The 20,821-nt window shown below is 38.7% G+C and overlaps 1 protein-coding gene across 15 annotated transcripts in view; it reads right to left on the bottom strand.

Moving 5' to 3' along the window:
- Chd9 (chromodomain helicase DNA binding protein 9) overlaps positions 1-20,821 on the bottom strand; it is a 218,723-nt gene that overhangs the window by 36,577 nt on the left and 161,325 nt on the right. For all 15 annotated transcript variants that reach the window (XM_052166952.1, XM_052166957.1, XM_052166960.1 and 12 more), the window contains 12 exons: positions 19,240-19,416; positions 16,841-16,984; positions 16,488-16,743; positions 15,124-15,334; positions 12,804-12,999; positions 11,658-11,825; positions 10,834-11,013; positions 8,703-8,813; positions 6,788-6,984; positions 6,151-6,350; positions 2,793-2,952; positions 2,156-2,245 (listed from right to left, as the gene is read on the bottom strand). In XM_052166952.1, coding sequence (XP_052022912.1) covers positions 2,156-2,245; positions 2,793-2,952; positions 6,151-6,350; positions 6,788-6,984; positions 8,703-8,813; positions 10,834-11,013; positions 11,658-11,825; positions 12,804-12,999; positions 15,124-15,334; positions 16,488-16,743; positions 16,841-16,984; positions 19,240-19,416 — 2,090 coding nt within the window. The remainder of the gene's footprint in view (positions 1-2,155; positions 2,246-2,792; positions 2,953-6,150; positions 6,351-6,787; positions 6,985-8,702; positions 8,814-10,833; positions 11,014-11,657; positions 11,826-12,803; positions 13,000-15,123; positions 15,335-16,487; positions 16,744-16,840; positions 16,985-19,239; positions 19,417-20,821) is intronic.

Genomic DNA, 20,821 nt, shown 5'->3' on the forward strand with positions numbered 1-20,821 from the left:
CTAGAACCTGGATTGTGCTTTAGGACACGCTAAAGGGATGTAACTGCTTTGAAAAAAATCAAAATTTGAAGAGCAGAGTGTAGAGAGATTGTGGAGACAAGAATACTCAACGAGTAGAAATTTAAAAAGAGAATGGAGGCTAGACTAGACATTTAGAGAAGAGAAGGAAGGTGCCCACGTTGGCCTGTTTTTCAAGGAGCTGAGGAGTTAGTTCTTTCATGATGGAAGAAGAAAAGTCAAGAATCACAGCAACAATTGGGATTCAGTATGATGGAGAATGCTTACATATGGGAATGGAAGGAAAGAATTGGTGGGTATAGGAAGTAGCATGGATACCTATGAAAAGCAACATTTTAAAAAGCAAAGAAAGAACAAAAGAAGGAAAGAAAGGAAGGAAGGAAAGGAAGGAAGGAAGGAAGGAAGGAAAGAAGAAAGAAAGAGAGAGAGAGGAAGAAAGAAAGAAAGAAAGAAAGAAAGAAAGAAAGAAAGAAAGAAAGAAAGAAAGAGGAAGAAGGTCACTGTCTATGCTAAGAAATATTTTTGTGCAATCATGGAAAAAAAGATCAGTTATAATGGGCTGATAAAAAAGTGCAAGCAAAAAAGTAGAGACAGAAAATCCCAGAGTCTGTTGAGAAGGGAAGCATTAAAACAGAAATACGTTCTTTTTTATCCTAAGTGAGTAAGATGAGTGTGAGTGTATGCGAGAGGGAGGGAAGCCGGGACCTGAGGGAGGGAAGGGCCCAGGAAAGGAAGATTACCACAGAAGGAAGGCTCTTAAATGAAGAGTAGAGAAGGGCCCCAAGGCTGTGAACTGAAAGGCATGTCTACTGTCGCCTAAGGGGCAGATAGGTAGGCATGGATGCAGGCTGCTCTTGGCTGGTTGTTTTCTTCAATGAAATGAGTCCCAGGGCCATTTTTAGACATTGTTGGTGAGTTGGAAAGGTACTTTGAGGAAACAGGTAAGAAAGAAATGAAGTTTCCAAGCCAATGTGGTTAAAAAGTCAGCTCATTTCATTTAATTTTGAATATTCATAGCTTTGAAATAAATCCAAAAAAAAAAAAAAAAGGAAAGAAATCCATTTCCTATTTTGGTATTTTTTTTCTAGCCATGTTCAGGTGCTTAGAGAAAGGCAGATAACTTAGAGAAGTAGGTAGATAACTTAGCTTCACCTAACCTGAAGTTACACTAGGTATATGAAACAGTGAGACAGGCAAGCAATGGGGCTGAGGCATTTAGTATCTTAGAGAATAAAACTAAATAATAAGGAAAAAGGGAGGGACCCGAGAAGGTAATGACTCGTGACTAAGTGGTGAGAAGATGCCGTGATGAGGTCAGAGAGTTCTAAGGATGGATTCCCAAGAGTTAAGTGACTTGGAAAGGCCAAGTGTGATCAGAAGTCACACTGACGGGGATGACAGGGTGGATGGAGCCTACGAGTGCACGTGTGACTGCGCCACAGACACAGGTCAAGAGCCCGTGAGCCCAGGGTGCGGCTAGGGTTTCATGAAGCCTATGTGTTAGATGAAAACAAGAGGAGATCGAGTACGGGAAAGCTCGGGTTCTACCTGTTGGTGGGAAGCTGAGGTCACTTCTACTTGATGGCTTACTTACATGGAGTTCCTGAGAATACCGCGCTGCAGAGACTTGAGAGACTGAAACACTGCATGGCCGTAAGACGCTAGACGAACCTAGAAATGGTTCCACTGGCACTTCCTTTGTATCTTATCCACGAATGCCAAGTACAGACTCATTTCTGTTCACTGATACCATAAACTACTTAAGGATGAGTATTCATTTTGTCCTTATCTTCACTGGGCTAGAGGCGTAGATAGGTGGCAAAGTGTGCCTGGCACGCACAAGCAAGCACCCTGGGTTTGAACCCAACAACGCCAAGAAAATAAAATGACTCAGACTTTTCTGAAGAAATGTGTTAAGCATCTGTTTCTATCTGTATTCCACTCTGGCTGCATACAGTTCTTCACATCACCTCTCCCACATGCGCTGCTGCATTTTATAACAGAACCAAGGATGAGAGTAACAGAGGAGAGGCCGCGGTCACATCTCTATGGCCAGCGGACTTTCCTCCACTGACTATGTGATTTTCTGTCACCGTATAATTCTGGCTTCACTGTGTTATTAAAATATTTAAGTTACCTTGCATCAACTCCATCAAAGACTTTTTGACTCTCATTTCCAATGACTTCTTGCTTTAGATAGTACAGCATCCTGACACGAAGCAGGACTCTATAAATAGATAGATAGAGAAACAAACAAAGAAATTAATCAACCAACCACAGGAGACAAAGATGTTAGTCACTAAAGGAAAAAAGTCAACGGGGGATTGTTTACAGACTTTTATTACTTTTCTGGTTTGTCTTGTCTGTCCATTTGTTTGAGAGGATTTGCTATGTGGCTTTGTCTGGCCTGGACCCCGCTGAGTAGAAAGTGCTTGCCATGACCTTGTGGGTGAAGTCTTCCGCCATTGCCTTCCACACACCAGACAGAGAGCAGGTGTGTGCACTACCCCTTGCTTATACAGAGTTTTCAAATGATAATGATTACGTATGATCAAATGACCCTCATCACTGATGCTACACAAAAGATACTAAAAAAATCTTTACAATGGTCATTATTAAATGCCCAGGAAGAGACAAGTTTATCTAGAGACTAATTTTATTTGCTGATAAAACTATATAAGACATTTCATGACTGCTTGAAGATGGCACATGAAGATCAAAGCACAGACTGTGCTCTCACTGGGCTCGGGTGGTACAGCCCACTCAGGACCTACTTGTTGCAGTGGTGCTTTACGTGTTTCTTGTAGCCCTCGTCTTGCAGGAGCTGCTCTGGGTTATATTTCCGAAGCCACTCTGCTTTCTGGATATCAAAGGAGCTTGTCTGAGTCTTTACTTTCTTCCCCTTTCGGCCCCTGGGCACAGGAGCAGAGAGGCCTGTAAAGATGAAAAGTACAATTGAAATCAGAAATACCTTGTAAAAAAAAAGCTATGATTTGAAAGATGGTTTGAATGCAGAAGGTTGCTGGAGACTTTCTGGAGTCTCTGCAGGTTACACAGAGGTCTTTAGCATATCCATGGTAAAAGTGCTAATGCAATTACAACTCAAACACAATTCAAGAAGGCTTTATAAAAATTAAATCAATTTCACAAATAGAGACAACACTCACTTCGGTGTCCTCTGATGCTGTAACCTACTGCCTCCTTTAACTGCTGCTTCACTAGATATGAGAAATGTATTTGTTCTCTTGCTCTCCAGAATTTGCTTTATTAATAACAGGGAATGTTTAGCCTTAGGACGTCTAAGGTCATCTTTATGTCCTTGAGAGTTTTATATACATTTCTTCAAAGAATAAAAGAGCATCACTGTTCAGGTTGGTCACATCTGCCACACTCACTCAGTTTTCCAGAAAACAAAATCAACCACAACTGAAGTCTACACACTCCTCCCAGTCTGTCTCAGAAACCAGCAATCTATGAATTCATGCTTATTCCTTATATACTATACTACAGATGCTTATAAAACACTTGGCATTTGTTTCTATGCCTGGGCTGTTTCTAGACCTTATTTCTTGCACTTCATTCCTTAGTCGTAGCATCTGCAGGATACCCATGCTAACTCGTGGAGGTTTAGTTCAGCACCTTTAACTACAGCGCAGGAACTACTACAGGGTGATCAGAAGAGCTCATATTTATTAATCTGCAAGATGTCAGACTTGTTTCTTGAAAATTACTAATGATTACTAACTACTTCATCTGAATTTTTTTACCTCATTGGTTAATAGAATGAGTAAATTAGAATAATGCTTTTTCTTTTTCATTTTTAAAAATACTTTTGGCATTCAAAATAATGCATTTCATTATGAAGAAATGGGCAGAGATTGTGAGTATAGGATATAAAGAAATCATGTATATGAGTTTTTGCAGCCAGTATATTTAGCTTTGTACCTGATCTTTAGATTTTTCCCCTTGGATTGTGCTGACCGCTGCACACACTTATTTACAATCTTTACATCTCACAACTATTGATCTTTTCCGGTCTCCAGAGAAAAGTATCCGTCACTCTAAACTACGGCTGTTAAGAGGCCAAGGGTATTGGGGACTTGAGTGCCTTTAAGCAGCTGTAATCACAGTCTCAAACTTTTCATGTCCATTTTTAGAGGTCCCTGGTGTCACAAATTCTTATGTGAAACGTGTCAGATTTTTTTGCTTATTAGAACTGGTAAGCTAAGAATTAACTCTTTCAAAGTTAATAAAAATGTCAGCACCTCTCTTTGCTTCCACATTTCAAAATTTTATTGCTATTTCCCCTCTCATTCTCCCTACTTTTGATGTCTAGTGCCTGTATTTTGAGTGTGGACTAAGCATGTAGAGAAGTAGATGGGATGCTAAGATGGATCCTCATGTTCTATTAGTATTAACCATTAATGCATGGCCAATTGGTGTCATCAAGATTCTTTTCTTCAACTCCTCATATATTGTTTTGACATAAGTCAAAGATAGCTATTATTTAATTCATGAATCTATTAGTAACCTCTATCTACAAGGTAAAGAGTCACTAAACATGTCTGGAAATGGAATAGTAGTTTCTTAATACTGCACATTCTAATGTAAAATCATCTAGTAAAGATAGTTAATTTTCCCTAGGTTGTTTGTCTCCATCATGATATAAATTAAGGCCCCAAAATGCAACAGACTGCTAAGACACATCTCTTTTACTTATAATGGGCTTTTTCACAGTTCTCCTATTTGGGGACAGATAGTTCTTCATGGGCAGGAACTGACTCTGAATTCCTAGAATCTACCCACTAGACACCAGCAACATGTTCAAGGTTGAGACACACAGGAGCATCCATCTCCAGTAGAGAGGCACTAAGTTACAAGCAGGCTCCTCCAAGCATTCCCAGTCCTACAATTAGTTTGTTGAAAAAGTGAAGTGTTCTGTTCTATAGAGTTGACCTTAATACCTTACATTTCCTTCTTTATATTATATGTGGGTTTCAGGAGAAGAGTGAAACCATATTTGTGTGATTTTTTTTTCACCCTTACCTAAATGCTAGTTCCTCAAATTAACTGCTATGACTCCTATACTGACCTCCTCACCCCAAACAAATGCTTGCTGCTGTGCTATCTTAGAAGTGTGTAATGATTCCAGCATCATTTCACAATGTTTATTAGAACCCATTGCGGTTTAGGTTTAATGATTTTATCTATGTCCTAGGTCTGTCTACCGAGCTAGACTGTAAAGCTGTGGAGCTCAAGGACTGTCTGTATTTTTTTCATACCACATATACATTGGACAAGAATATATACTAGACAGGTAATAAATATTTTGTGATTCAGAAGAACAAAATTCTAACATAATTTTAAAAGCACAATAATTTTTCATTTTTATAGAAAGTGCAGTTGTTTTATGGTAAAAATATTTTATATATAGAAATGGACATCCTATTAACAAAGCTGTGAGGAAATACACTAGCATATAGCAATGACACCATTTCAGCCAATCACTTTGGTCAGTGAACTAACTACTGCTGTTTCACATACTCTAACAAGCATACCAATCCCGAGGATTGTTACAAAGCAGACTGAGTTTCAGTACATCTGAGGCCTTAAAATTCTGTGCTTATGATATCCAGGAGATGGTATGACTGACCCATCTAAGTAGTGACCCATAGTGCCACAGACCATATCTAAGGCACTAAGGATGCAGATACCATCAATTAAGAAAGATTTACACACAGGCAATAGAAGTCGTGTGCAGAGCTTTTTACTGAGGCTTCTTTTCAACGGTGTCAAGCTGCAATCATTTTGCCCATCACAAAGGAGCTATAAGTCAAACTATCAAACTCTCATACTATGGAATACTAAGAAAAGCTGAGAACTGTGCTGCAGCTACATGGACTCACAGAGATGCACTGTGAGGTCAACAGTTTGCAAAGTGATACAAAGTTAACAGTGATATAAGTGCACCCACCTACCCAACCAAATCTGCAACACTGGCCTATGCTGAAGTTTGATTTTTGAGTGTGAACATTATGTTTGTTAATACTACCTGTGTTACTTTAAAATTTTACATGAGAGTACAGCATTATTTATACAAGATCTTTTTTTAAAGGAAATAAATCCACTTACCTAAGTGATTCTGTAGCTCCCGAGTCTGGCCATCTTCAGTGGGAGTGATGAGATCCCATATGAACCCTTTAATTTTCTCATCACCCCGATAGTGCACAAGGCAATAGGCCAGGAGGGCCCGGCAGATGACCTCCACGTCGTGCTCATTCAGCTGCCGCTTAAAGCGCCCGTGAGACAGGATCTCTCTCCATCGGCCCCACCTGGTGAACAGGGATAGTTAGGAGAGCACTCACTCAAGTCTGAGCAAATCATAACTCTATGAGGCCACGAAATAAAAGAATTCTGCCATTATACAGTTTCACAAATGGTTTCTCTTGTGTGTAGAGCAAGGCAGAATGGAACAGAGATTTAGAGTATGTCTTGCTCAGGGACAGATAGTGACACTATATGCTTTGAATTACCAAATGTGCACATGTGAGCAGTTCGTTCAAAGCATTGTAAATACATAAAGATAATACATGTTAAACACAGAAATTTGGGGCACTTTAAAATAGATTTTGTTGATTCTGATAATATTGAAAATATTTAAGTTTATATATTTAATAGTATTATATAAGTAAGTTTATATATAGTTTATGAAAGTATTTAAGCTTATATATAATCCCTTATGGCAAACACTAAACGTAACATTTTGTACCCATAAACCAGTAGGTTTTTCTCCACTCTAAAGCATTCAGTCCTTCCGTAGCCACCGGACCGGTCACAGGGTCTCCGGAGTTTGGGTTTTTCTTCTCCTTCACTTTCAGCTTCAGATAATTCAGCCAATTCATCTTTTGTGGCACTAAAGGGTCTGGTTTGCTTCCGAATTCTTGGGGTGTCAATAACTAAACTGTTCTGTAAAATTTAATGTCATAATTAAGGAAGGTAATTTAACCATTTTATTTACAATAAGCCTTTTAAGCTTCAACTTTTAAATTACAGAAACAATATACATTGTAGTAGAAAGAAAAACTAACTATCAGACTTGCTACCCTAGCAAGTGAACTTAAAACACTCTCTTTTTTAAAATAATTTATTTTATCTATGTGTGTACACTGTCTCTTCAGACCCACCAGAAGAGGGTATCAGATACCATTACAGATGGTTGTCAGCCACCATGTGGTTGCTGAGAATTAAACTCAGGACCTCTGGAAGAGCAGCCAGTGCTTTTAACCACTGAACCATCTCTTCAGAACAAAAACCACTCTCTTAAAAGTGTGATGATACATGTATAATTCATGTCATTAAATTCATAGACTAAAAACAATTGGTATTTTCTGTCATTAGTATAAACGTTACTGTGCTTTTACAATAACCATAATATATTTTAGGCTTGATTTCAACTTTACAATTTGTTTATCTAAAACTGATTAATAACTTAATTTGGGTTGCTTTCAACTTTAAAATAAAGCTAAAGAAATCTTTTTGATCTAAGTTTATCTTAAAGGCAAAAAAAATGAAATGTGCAGGAATTAAATTGCTGGTCAAATGCTATAAATCTTTTGCATGTCTAGAAACATTTAGTTAGTTCTGTACAAACTAATTATGCTAATATGTAATGTATCTGTTTCACTACAGTGGGTACTACTGATACAAAGATCATTAAGATAGTTTCTGTTTAAAAGGAATCCAAAGTTTGGCAGTCAGATAAATGTATTAAAAATAAGTGCTACTCAGGATGTCATGTTTTACAAGGCAGGAAGAGTACAAAAGCTGGCTGGAATTAAGGTATAAAGAATTTTTAAAGAACTGGAATTTGCAAGGTAGGAGATATCATTACAAGTAAGCATGGGGCTCCAAATGACATCAGATGCTTAGGAAAGCACCAGAACAGAAAATAATACACAGTAGCAGAGGAAGCCAGGATCAGAGAATACAGGTCATGGTGTATTCTATTTTATACACAGTGCTCTGTACTTACAGGCAAGTAATCTTAAGTGTCTCTGGTAAGCATTTTGTTTGTCTAATTAATGTATTTTAGAAGGCATATACTGAGAAGAAAGAAACATCTAGATTGTATGTATGTATGTATGTATGTATACACACAGACATACAGACATACACACACACACACACACACACACTGTATATGAGTGCTATGTCTGCATGTACACCTGCATGCCAGGAGAAGGAGTCTAATCCCATTGTAGATGGTGGTGAACCAGCATGTGATTGCTGGAATTGAACTCAGGACCTTTGGGAGAGCAGCCAGTTTTCTCAAACACTGAGCCATATCCCCAGTCTCATTTTTTTCTAAACAACCCATTAATTTTAAAATTCCTTAAAAAGTATTTACCTGCTATAATTATTATCATCGTGGATTAGGGGTGACTTTACATTTCCCTCATATCTTCTATATGTATTAATTGGACTTTTGTAAGAAAGAATTGGTAATTTTCTTTTACCCATGTTTCTTTTTTTTTCTGTTTAAATGACTTGTGTTTGGATAATTTTAAGATGTATTTTTCTCATCATCTTTTAATATTTGGTTGACTTTCTAAATGACATAAATACAAATTCATATGTACATCTGCTATACACAGTAACCAGCCCGATGTTACCTTAATACTTACTCTGCCACTGATGGCATCTATATCTAGTTCTGCTTTTTTAGCCCATTTTTGCCAGAAGTTGGGATCATCTAAGGAAATATCTGTCCGGTTTCCAGATGCTACAAAACTTGCCTGAAACATATAATGAAGTTTTAAAAATACTTAGACATTGAAAAGGTAAAGCATTTGAAAATAAACCATTATCTCTTTCCATTAACTGTTGGCAGGATTTGAATGTGGCATATGTACAAGTACTTAAGACTTGTTCTGATACAGTGGCCTAGAATACAACAGCATTTGTTAATGCAAAAGGTTTTTGATGCCAACACAGGCTAGAGTTTAGGAGAAAAATAAGTTTGTTACTATTGTGGGCTAACGTGAAAGCTTTCAATAAACAAATATATTACCTTCTTTTTAGCAGGAAACTGCATAGGACAGAGGAATAATTTCTAAAATACTACAGGAGCATTAAGAAATTATGGTAGAATTAGCTTAGTGTGGTGTCTCATGCCTTTAATCGCAGCACTTGGAAGGCAGAGGCAGAGGCAGAGCCAGAGAGGCAGAGAGAGGCAGAGAGGCAGAGAGGCAGAGAGGCAGAGAGGCAGAGAGGCAGAGAGGCAGAGAGGCAGAGAGGCAGAGAGGCAGAGAGGCAGAGAGGCAGAGAGGCAGAGAGGCAGAGAGGCAGAGAGGCAGAGAGGCAGAGGCAGAGGCAGGCCGATTTTTCCGTTTTAGGTCAGCCTGATCTACTTAGTAAGTTCCAGGACAGTCAGAGTTGTGTAGAAAGACCCTGTCTCAATGAAACAAACAACAAGGACCAGCAAAAAGGAGAAAGAAAAGAAATTATGGCAGAATTTAATTTGTGGGCTAGCAATATAGTACTTGGGCTCCCTTTTAGCAAATAAATACTTAAAAATTTTAAATAATGTATTTGTTTCTTTTTACACATATGTAGTATGCATGTGCATGTGTGCGTGAGTATGTTGTGTGCATGTGGGGGCCCCTTTTACTCCCAGGCCACTGAGCAGCCACAGGTGTGTGGCACTTTACCCTGCTTTGTTGTTGCTTTTTTAACCTATGAGATGAAGACCCGAGTTCAGGTCCTCACGCTTCTACAGCAGGCACTTTAATTCTGAGCAATTGCGTCAGACTGTCTTATGTGTTGAAGTTAATAAAATGAGTAACTTTTATACATAATTACAAATACACAGAATTTTTGACTTTTGTGTGAATTTATGTATGTGTGTGGGTGTAAATATGTATAAGAGTGTATGTACACGTGTGAGGTTCAATAAGTAGGCTCCTTCCTTACCTAGCATGCTAAAACCAGTCCAGGTACAAGACAGCCTCTCTCAAAACAAAGCAAAACAAAACAAAATCACACACGTGGTTATTATTACAGTTAATTTAGTATATTCTAACATGAAAATCAAAAGATATAAATATTTTCAGAAAGTAATATGTGAACACCACTGCCACATTTACGCATTAGGACCCATGAGCCTGTGATATCTGTTCTGGTGTCACCTTGACTATCAATATCTTGAGTTAACACAAATGTCTGACTGGGAACACCTCTGCAGGATTGGTTTTTGCTTTTTGTTGTGTTTTGTTTAAGTAAGTCATTTGCAGTAGGACTGCTCACTTCCAACCCTACCTAAAGGGAAGGAGAGGAAGGAGCTCTTTCTCTGCCTGCCTGCTCTCATCCGTTATTGCAAGTTCATCCCTTTACTGGCACTAGTGTCCACTTCTTTGGGATTCTGGTGTGTACTGAGGACCAGGTGAGCTATCCTACCTCATGCACTGAACGACTACAGGATTCTTGGGCCTTCTGTTGATAGGCAACCATTAATGGATTAGCTGGACCACAGCCTGTTAAGTCATGCCAATAAATCCTCTTTCTATATAGAGAGACTCATTCAATAAGTTCTGTTACTCTAAAGAAGTGTCCTAATGTTGTGACCCTTTAATACAGTTCCTCATGTTGTGGTGACCACCAACCATAAAGTCATTTCATTGCTACTTCATAACCCAAACTTTGCTGTTGTGAATTATAGTGTAAATATCTGATATACAGGATATATGTGACCTCTGTGGGGGTTGTGACCCACAGGTTGAAAACCATTGTGCTAGGAACCCTCTGACGGACCCTCACCTTAGCAAATGTTGACCCACGTCCTTCTGATTCAATTGTAATAGTTTTTGTACGTCGAAGTAAAATCTGGTCAATATCTTCTTCACAGAACTTAGCGCCTTCATCTTCCTCCTCCATAATGGCTCCATATGCCCCTCTTCGAAGTAGGTCTTCTATTTCCTTTTTGGAAAGCTGCTGAATCTAAATAGAAAAGTAATTTTAGGAGTGATAGTATTTTAAAGGTCACAAAATGAAATATGGAGTTACTCCTATACAATGCTGAAAATATGCAATGTTTTAATTTGGGCTTAGGCCACATGTGAGAAAAAAAATCACTAAAACAATATTTTGAAGGCATTGATTATTTTTTGGTTGATTACCACTTAACTAAAATGGTTTCAAGTAAACCAATGCCTAATGGCCAAGTAATCTCCATTACAGTACTATGATTCTATATTAAGCAAAATACTTCAGGCAAAAACCACACAACAATGACAAACAAATCCATAATGCATAATTAATCAAAGGACAAAGCCAGTGTTAGGAACTGGTAATTTTGAATAACTGAAAAGCTTTATGAATCCTACTGTTATGTCACAATACAGAGGTCCTTGGAAGATGGTAAAACATTTCTGTTTTGGAAAGATCTTAAGGTCCATTAACTCTGAAGCTACATAAGCAGAACAAAGAGCACTCAGAAGTACTAAGCATCTCTCCACTCTGAAAATGCCCCTGCGCACAGAATAATTGTGTTCCCTGTACACAAAACATGGGTAAGACAGTTCTGAGAGAAAATTAAGTAAAAGTAACACAGAACCCCATGTTAAAACAAAAAGTATACGTACACCACTGACATTACTGTCTCTTCCGCTCATGCTCTGTAACACGGCTTTATCTAGGCCCAGTTTCAAGCTGGCTCGGTCAAACATCTCTCTCTCATAGGAGTTACGAGTTACTAATCTGTAGACTTTAACTGCTTTGTCCTGACCGATTCTGTGGCAGCGAGCTTGGGCCTACAGAAAATAACAAGTTATAGATTATCTTCCATAAAATATATTGAGAATAAACAATATACAGAGAGCAAGAGAGAATTTTTTTTGATATGGTGAGGAGGAATAATCCCACAATTGGCAGTAAATTAGATTTTAAGACTGTCCTTATAGATTCCTTATGGGTCATTATGTTTTAGATTAAGTTAATCAATGCATTTAGTTTTAGTGTACGTGTGCATGTGGTAAGGGCCCGCCAAGGATCACATGTAGAGGTCAGAGGAGAACACTGAGAGAGAGTTCTTTCCTACTATGTGGGTCCTGAGGATTAAACCCAGGCTACAACGCTTGACAGCAAATGTCTTTATCCACTGAACTGTCTTGCCAGCCTGGATTATTGTATTTTAATGGGGACATGATTTGGTGACCCTAAGAAATCCAAAGTCTTAGGTGAGTATAGTAGTTCCTCTCTGTTATCTCTGCATTTAGGAAGTTGAAGCAGGAGGACTTTGAGTCTGAGGTCTGTCTGGGCTACATAGTGAGTTTTAGATTACCTTGATCACAATACAAGGATGTTCACCCCTACCCCACCTATGACACTCCCCAAACAAACAAACAACAACAAAACAAGTCCAGAAAATAAACAAGAAATCATGAGGGGAATGAGGCATATGCCTTTGAACCCAATACTTGGGAAGTGGAGGCAGGCTCTATGAGCTAGCCTAATCTACATAGTGAGTATGAGCTAGCCTAATCTACACAGTGAGTTCCAGACCAACCATGGATACAGAAGGACTCAAAGTAGAATAGAATATTTAAAAGTAATGATAATAAATAAAAATATTTGATTATCACTAAATGACAATTAAAATAATCTCATTATACACAGGTGTTTCTTAGAGGACACATTAATCTGTAAAAAAATATGAGGATCACCAAAAAAAAGTAACATGGAGTTTTAAAAAAAAAATTCCCTTCCGTGTTAGCCAAGAAACTTGTTACCTGGAGGTCATTTTGAGGATTCCAATCAGAATCGAAAATGATGCATGTATCGGCTGCGGTTAGGTTGATGCCCAGACCACCAGCCCGGGTACACAGGAGGAAGACAAATCGATCTGAATCAGGCTTACTAAATCGATCTATGGCTGCTTGCCGAAGATTTCCTCTGACTCTACCATCAATTCGCTCATATAGATATCTATTTAAATAAAAAGCAGTAAGTTTAAAAGTTGAGTGTAGTGAAAATGGAGATAAAGCCTACCAATGGCAAAGTCAGCTTCCCCGTGTCACACAACATCTGGAATAGAACTGAAAAGCAGCAGCAGCATAACTATTCTCTACATAAAGAGACAAATGCCTGCATTCCCAGATGCACATGTTTTATATTGCTAAAATCCTGTTTTGGAGCCTGGGGGCTGACTGTAGCTCAAGGAGAGAGCAGTTGCACACTGATTTGTGTGAGAGAACAGAAACACTGATTTGATTTACGCTGCTGCAAAAACAAACACAATAGAAAATTTGCATAATGAAGCACCACTCAGACCCCTTACGCTGCTGATGTCACTTAATGACAACGTTGACAGGACTACTCTAGAAGCTGTGAGTGTCCCCATGAAGTCTTCTCAATTACTACCGTAGTGTCTGCAAGGACGATCTGGAATGTTGTACAAGTCTCTAGAGTTCTGGTGCAAGACAACAATTTAAAATGTCTTTTATTCTTTCCCATTTACCACTCAACTTTTTTGTTTGTTTGGTTTTACTTTTTGAGACAGGGTTTCTCTGTGTGGCTCTGATGTTCTGGAACTAGGTTGGCCTTGCACCCGGAGATCCACCTACCTCTGGCAGGCCAAGGGCTGGGATTAAAGGCGTGCCCCACCACACCTGGCCAACATTAAACTTTTTAATGTCAAGACATACGCATATCATTTCAGAGGTTGTCACAGGACTTAAATGGTATTTATTTCCTATATTTCTTTTCTTTCTACGTATGTTTTAGTGTTTCAGTATAAATCAGAGTATAACTCCTAGTGTTACTCATAATGCAAAAAACAAACAAACAAACAAACAAACAAAACCCTGAGGATTTTCTATAAAATTCACAATTTGAAAACTGCACAGATTTATCTCCTCATAAGTTCTTTATACAAGCCAATCAAAAAATGGAGAGATCCCCCCTCCCTACCCCCAGTTAATAGCTCTGGCTGCTTTGATTCTCAGCACCCCTCCCCCATCAGGTGCCTCACAAGTGCCTTTAATTCCAGGGCCAGGTATATGACTCCCTCTGGCCTTCTTGGGTGCCTGCACACAGGTGGTGCACATAAACTCACACACAGATAGATATGCATGAATAATAAATAAATATTAAAAAGAAAATGTAAGAGTTTTTAAAGGCAATATTGTGACTTAATAATCTTATGTGGTAAAATTGAGAGCAGTACACATTTTAGTATGAGTTCATTTAATTGGAAATACTTCCCAGAAATGCAGGATCTCAAATTCAAACCATAGTCCTGCAAAGGAGAAAATAAAGTCACAATGGACCCTGGAAGGTTTTTTCAGTTGGGGACGTGCTTGCAATGTGCATGCAAGGATGTGAGTCTCAATCCCCAGGATCTGTGTAAAAGTGATATCTGGGAACAGTGCCATGTGCTAGGAGGAGGCGACCGGAGGATCGTGGGGGCTAACAAGCTAACCATTCTAGACAATCATTGAGGTCGGCCCCCCCCAACATACATATCACATACATAATACACACAGTACACAAAGTATCTAGCAATAATAATGAACTACATAATCATATAATATCAACTAATATGAACTTTTACTTAAGTAAAGTGATCAAAATCTTTCATATTAAAATCAACAGTTGGTGGTAGCACACGCCATTAATCCTAGCACTCCAGAGGCAGGCAGATCTCTGAGTTTGAGGTCAGCCTGGTCTACAGAGTGAGTTTCAGGACATCCAGGCCTACACAGAATCCTTGTCTCAAACAAACAAATAAAAAATGAAATAAATAAATAAAATCAACAGCTGAAATGTCTGATTTCCTTTTATAATATACTGATATAAAACTGAATCTCTAATATTCTCACAGAATATCCTATATATGCTATATTTGTTTACATAAATACTGATTAAGTTAAATTCAATGTGTATATTGTCATGAACCAAAAACTGAAACAGAATAACAAATCCATATTAAGCAAACCAGAAAAGATTAAAATACAAGCAAATTCTAATTATTTCAATGAAATAAAACAGAAATAAAAACATTACCCCAAAGTTTATGAACTAGGTAAAGCACTCAGCATGCTTTTGTACCTTTTATGGATGAGATAGTCTTCCAGGATGTCCAGGCAGCGGACCATCTGAGAGAAAATGAGCACTTTATGGCCCCCCGCTTTCATTCTGGGAAGTAACTTATCGATGAGGACCAGTTTACCAGCAGATTGGATCATTGCTTGCAGATGAAAATCAGAGGCAGATGGATTGTACGTATCTCTAAATTCTCCAAGGATTTTCTCCTCAGCACCTGTTCAAGAAAGAAGCCATGAAAAGAGCCAGAAAAGCTGCCCGGCAGTTTCCAGCAGCTGTAGGTTAAATCAGAACTGGGACTCTTCTAGATTTGTGCCATGCACAACTTTCCAGTGGAACTGCTTTGCTTTTATTAGAATTATTTAATTTGTATCTAACCCTCCACTGACACGACACTGTTAATTTCATGAAGATATAGATAATGTCTTAAGCATCTTTTACAGTGTATATAGATTTGTGTCTGCTAATGAGTGCTTCTAGGAAGGAATAACAGAACGGCAGGTCTGCAGGGCATGGAGACTCATGGAAGGCTGAAGGAGGAAGATGTCTGAGAGTCTGATCCTAGCCAGGCAAAACCAGGAAGACCTTCCCATGTCCTCCTACCTGACTCCAAACCACCACAAAACCTAACAAAAGAAACAAGAAAACCCCACAAAACCAAAACAATTGCAGCTCTAAAGCAAAGAAACAAATACATATACCTTGAAACATGCATGTATTTTTAAACAAATGGTTAATATTTTTTTAAAAAATCTTAATTTCTGGTATAACCAAAGGATGATTAGAATTGATCTGGATGTGAATGTTAGCCACTAAAATAAGGAAACCGGAAAATATCACAAAGGAAGCCCTGTTAGGTCCTTGTCACACTTCCTTCTGAGACTCTAGACAAGAATCAAGGAGCTTTCTCTGTTCTTTCCCCAAACTTTCTAGCCACAGCAGTATAAGGATTCCACAACGTTGTCAGTTATCTATGATAAATGAACAAACTCAAACATGTACAAAGGGAACACTGGTAGAGAGCCCATCAAGACCATGCAAAGCATCATTACATTAGGACAAAATCTGAAACACTAACTAGAATATGTAGACTGGAAAGAAACCAGGAAAACACTGTAAATGCAGACATTAAAGATCTATTTGTCTTTATGACCATTGATCAGAGGATTCTCCATGACAGAGTGACTTGAACACTTAACCTAGTGACTTGGTGTGTGCAAAGTAGGCAGAGTCACACTGCCTCTGATGCTGAGATGCTTGTAAGCCCTCAGAACATCCTAAGAAAGCAACCCTAGGAGCTGCAAATGGGGATCTCTGCTGTTTTTGGTGACTGTTGGAAAGGGAGATGACTAGTGATTCCTTTTAGCTACCTTTGATAAGATATGGGTGATTGCAGCATTTCCTGAGCTCCATCATGGTATTGACCAAGTTAGGTACATTGGTTTGTCCAGCTCCTTTGGATAAAAATGAGAAGTTCTTCTCTAAAATAGCCCTATAGTATTTCTTTTGAATGTTGGTAAGCTCTACTTCAATAATAGTCTCTTCCTTGGGTGCCAATTTCTTCTCCACGTCTTCTTTTAATCGTCTCAGCATCATTGGTTTAAGGATAGCCTGAAGTTTCTGTACCTGAGTAAGCATGAGAGAAATATCACATATGCATCTAATTATCATAGAAAGTACAATAAGAGATATGTATTTATTTACAAAAAAAACAATAAAGCACCTGTTCCTCTGTTTTCAGATCTCCAAACTCTTGCATGAATGTTGATTCAGATGGAAACCTTAAGGGTTCAAGAAAGTGAAGAAGGCTGAACAGTTCCTCGACTGTATTTTGTAGAGGAGTGCCAGTCAAGAGCACCTTGTGTTCCTACAGAAAACAAGAACAACTAAGTAAATGCTTTAGGATTAAAGTGAAATGGAAGCTGACATAGGTTATCCCACATTGACTGCAATACAAGCAAGTAGTTTCTGATCCTACTATCCACAAGTTGATTAAAATGTAACAATATTCCCATGATATTCAGTAAATAAAAATTTTTTATCAATCTTGCAACTTATCACTATGTTATTTTTTTCTTATTTGTGGTTGTGAAACATTTGAAGAACCATATTTTAAGTGTTTCAAAAAACAAAATGGTTATCTGTCTCTTTGAACTCAATCATCAGTGTGGAAACTTGTGAATCAAAGGAAGTTCATTCTTGAAAACTAGATATTGATATTCAGTTCTTCACAGAAAAGCAAACTGTTTAGTCACTGAGGTTTTATAATCTAAAAAGTAAATGGCTGAGTATACTTCTGATTATAGAACTCCATCAAAATTTAAGAGAAAATAAGAATTTTTTTTTAAAATGTGATTTGATAACAATTCCCAAAATGTATTTTCATATCTCCATATATCTAAATAATATCTATCTGATAAGAGTTGGTCTCAAAAGACATACAAATAAATGTAAATATTAGAGTAAGGAGTTGAACTGAGGTCCACATACTTAAGTAAAAAGAGACTCCAATTTTTATTGGATGTCATTACGCTGATTGCTCTAGTATTTTTTTTTTTTCTTTTTGAGATATGGTTTCTCTGTGTAGCCCTGACTGTCCTGGAATTCACTCTGTAGACCAGGCTGGCCTTGAAATCAGAAATCTGCCTGCCTCTTTTTGTTTCTCTCTCTCTCTCTCTCTCTGTCTCTCTTTGATTTGCTCTAGTATTGATGCATTAATTATGTGACAGTAATTTTAAAAAAGGTTATATACATTTGCATTTAAAGAAGCAAACATGCAAATAGTAATATGATCTGAAGAACCTCTACTATTATTTAGAGCACACACCATGAACATAGAGTTGGGTTTTCAGGTTGGTGAGCTGGCTCAGGGAGTGAAGGTGTTTGAAGCCTAGCTCGACAGCCTGAGCAGTCCCTAGAATCCACATGACAGAAGGAGAGAACTAACACGTCCAGGTTGTCCTCTATGTTATGGAGAAAAATAGGCTCAGTTTCCTACCATAGATGACATAAGAAGTTTGGTGAAATGGCTTCCTTTTAAATTATTTCCTTTATTTTTTGAGATAATGTAATAACTATACCATTTTTCCATTCCTTTTCCTTTCTCCAAACCCTCCCATGTCCCTCCATGCTCTTTTTCAAATCGATGGCCAATTTTTTCATTATACAACTTGCTCGTTCTATATAATGCTACTTGTATGCATGTTTTCTGACCACTTGGTACCGGAGAACCAATTGCTGTGCTCTTCCCTGCGGAAGGCCATTTCTCCCACCCTCACCGTCTTCGGTTGCCTGTGACTATTCGTGTATGGTTGAGGCCTGGGAGCTTTCCCCATCTACTTTACGAAGCCTGTTGTCATTCTTGTTCACGCACATTCAGGCAGTCATGTTGGTATGGCTGTTCAGGTGTAGCTTCTCATGGTACCGGGAGACACAATCTTAAAGCAATCACCCTGTTCCTCTGGCTCTTACAAGTTTTCCAATCCCTCTCCCACACTGATCTCTGAACCTCTGTTGGGGCTCCATAACTCTGTGTTTTGATAGGTTATGGTTTTCTGTAATGGTCTCCATCTGTTGCAAAGAGATGCTTCCTTGATGTAGCATGAGAAACGGCTTTTTATAAAGAAATTTAAGGTTTGAAAATTTGTGGCCTTATTTTCTTTCCAATGGTTCATATCTATGGGTTTCATCTTTTGATTTTTATTTTCTGTGTGTGGATATTTGCCTGAATGTATGTGCACCAGATGCAGCACTACAGAGGCTGCAACAGGAGGTAGGACACCCCGGAGCTAGAGTTGGTGATGGCTATGAGCCCATGTGGATGATGTAACTGAACAGCTCCTCTGCAAGAGCAGCATGTGCTCCTACCTGTTGAACCATCCCTCCAGGCCCTCTTCTTTTAATTTTATAAATAATTAAATCTGATCTTAAAGAGTGGTATAGCTTTACAACAAATGCTAATTAAGACCAAATAAGCAAAATATACTATTAATTAGCAAGATAGGATTTAAAATACCAGTTCTATAAAAATTTAAAACAAGGTTTTAGCATTAGCTTTGAATCTCCATGTCCTTTACTACCTAGTTAGGAAACTAAGACAAAATGACCCTTTAAGTTACTTACCAGATTCATGAGTTTCAAACCCTCCAGGAGTTTACAATTTTTATTTTTTAACCTGTGTGCTTCATCAATAATCACACATCGCCATTCAATTGCATTAAGTTCTCCACAGCCCCCAAGAATCATTTCAAAGGTAGTGATGATGGCTTGGAATCGGTACGCCCCTCGGATGATGCGCCCCTAGGAGTCACCAAACACAGTGTGCAGGGAGAAGGCCTTAATTCCACCTTTTATTATGGCATAAAAGTAGATGTGTTATAAGCCATTTCTCACTGATATTTTTACATACACAGACACTTAAAAATTCATTATTAGAAATATATCATATAGCTGTTCAATAACACTGCCAAAAAAATCATCCCCTTGAGGCTGGCAGGAGGAGAGCTTGGTTGGTAAAGGGCTTGTTCTGTAAGCCTCAGCAAGAACCTTAGTTCAATTCCTAACAGCCACATAAAAAGCCAGCTCAGTGTGGTTTCATCAGGCAGGTGGAGTCAAGAGGGGGCCTGGGGACAGAGGACGGAGCAGTCCAGCCTAAGTGAGCTCCAGGACAAAGATAAACCTTATCCTCAAAGGTGAATGGACTGGCTGAGGATGAAACCCAAGGTTCCCCCCTCCCCCGCCCTTCTGTCTGTCTGTCTGTCTGTCTGTCTGTCTGTCTGTCTCTCTCTCTCTCTCTCTCTTTCACACACACACACACACACACACACACACAGAGCATGACTACACACGTGTATTATTTAAACACAAGTAAGTGTGTCCTAGAAAAATGTCTCAGCAAAAGAACTGAGGCTGGGTGTGGTGGCAGACATCTTTAACCCCAACACCAAGAACATAGAATAGAAGCAGGCAGATCTCTGTGGGTTAGAAGCCATACAAGTCTGCATAATGAGTTTCAGACCATGCAGGGTTGCATAGTAAGACTGTTTCAGGGGTAAAAAGGGGTGAGGAGAGAATAAGCCAATTTTAAACAGGATCATTGTAAAATCTGGCCAAGGAGATTTTAGTACTAATATTTAGTATTTACATCTATGAATTCATATTTATAAAAGCAAACAAATGAGTATTGTAATAGCTGGTTATTCAGAGAATAGAATAGTTACTGAGTATCTATGTACTGGTCTTGTTTTAGTTGCTAGAGGTATAAAGGGAAGTAAACCAAACTAAAGTATTATCCAAGTGGAACCTAGACGCTCATGCCCCTACTATAGGACACCGCTAGTAAGAAAGCAACGAGCCTAGTGACATCACTGCAGTCTTCCAAAGGACATCAGGGGGAGTGTGCCTGCGAGGTGCTACATAAGCAAAGACTGTGCTGAGATCTACATATGTGGAAGAATGCATCCCGGGTAAAAGTAACCAGCATGAAGGGCCGAAGGGACATTTGCTAGGGTGCAGATGACATCAATGACAGAGTGACTGCAATCGGTGAAGAAGGGTGAGGGAGCAGGGCGGATACCAAAGCATCTGGAGACTGACTGTAAGATCTTACTCACATAAAGAAGCTAGTAAGGGGACAGGATAAGGTTAAGAACCTGTGGCTGCTCAGGTGAAGATGGTTTCTAAACGCCAAGGACAGGGTCATAAG

This window comes from Apodemus sylvaticus, chromosome 21, assembly GCF_947179515.1.
Source record: "Apodemus sylvaticus chromosome 21, mApoSyl1.1, whole genome shotgun sequence".
Lineage (NCBI taxonomy): Eukaryota > Metazoa > Chordata > Mammalia > Rodentia > Muridae > Apodemus > Apodemus sylvaticus.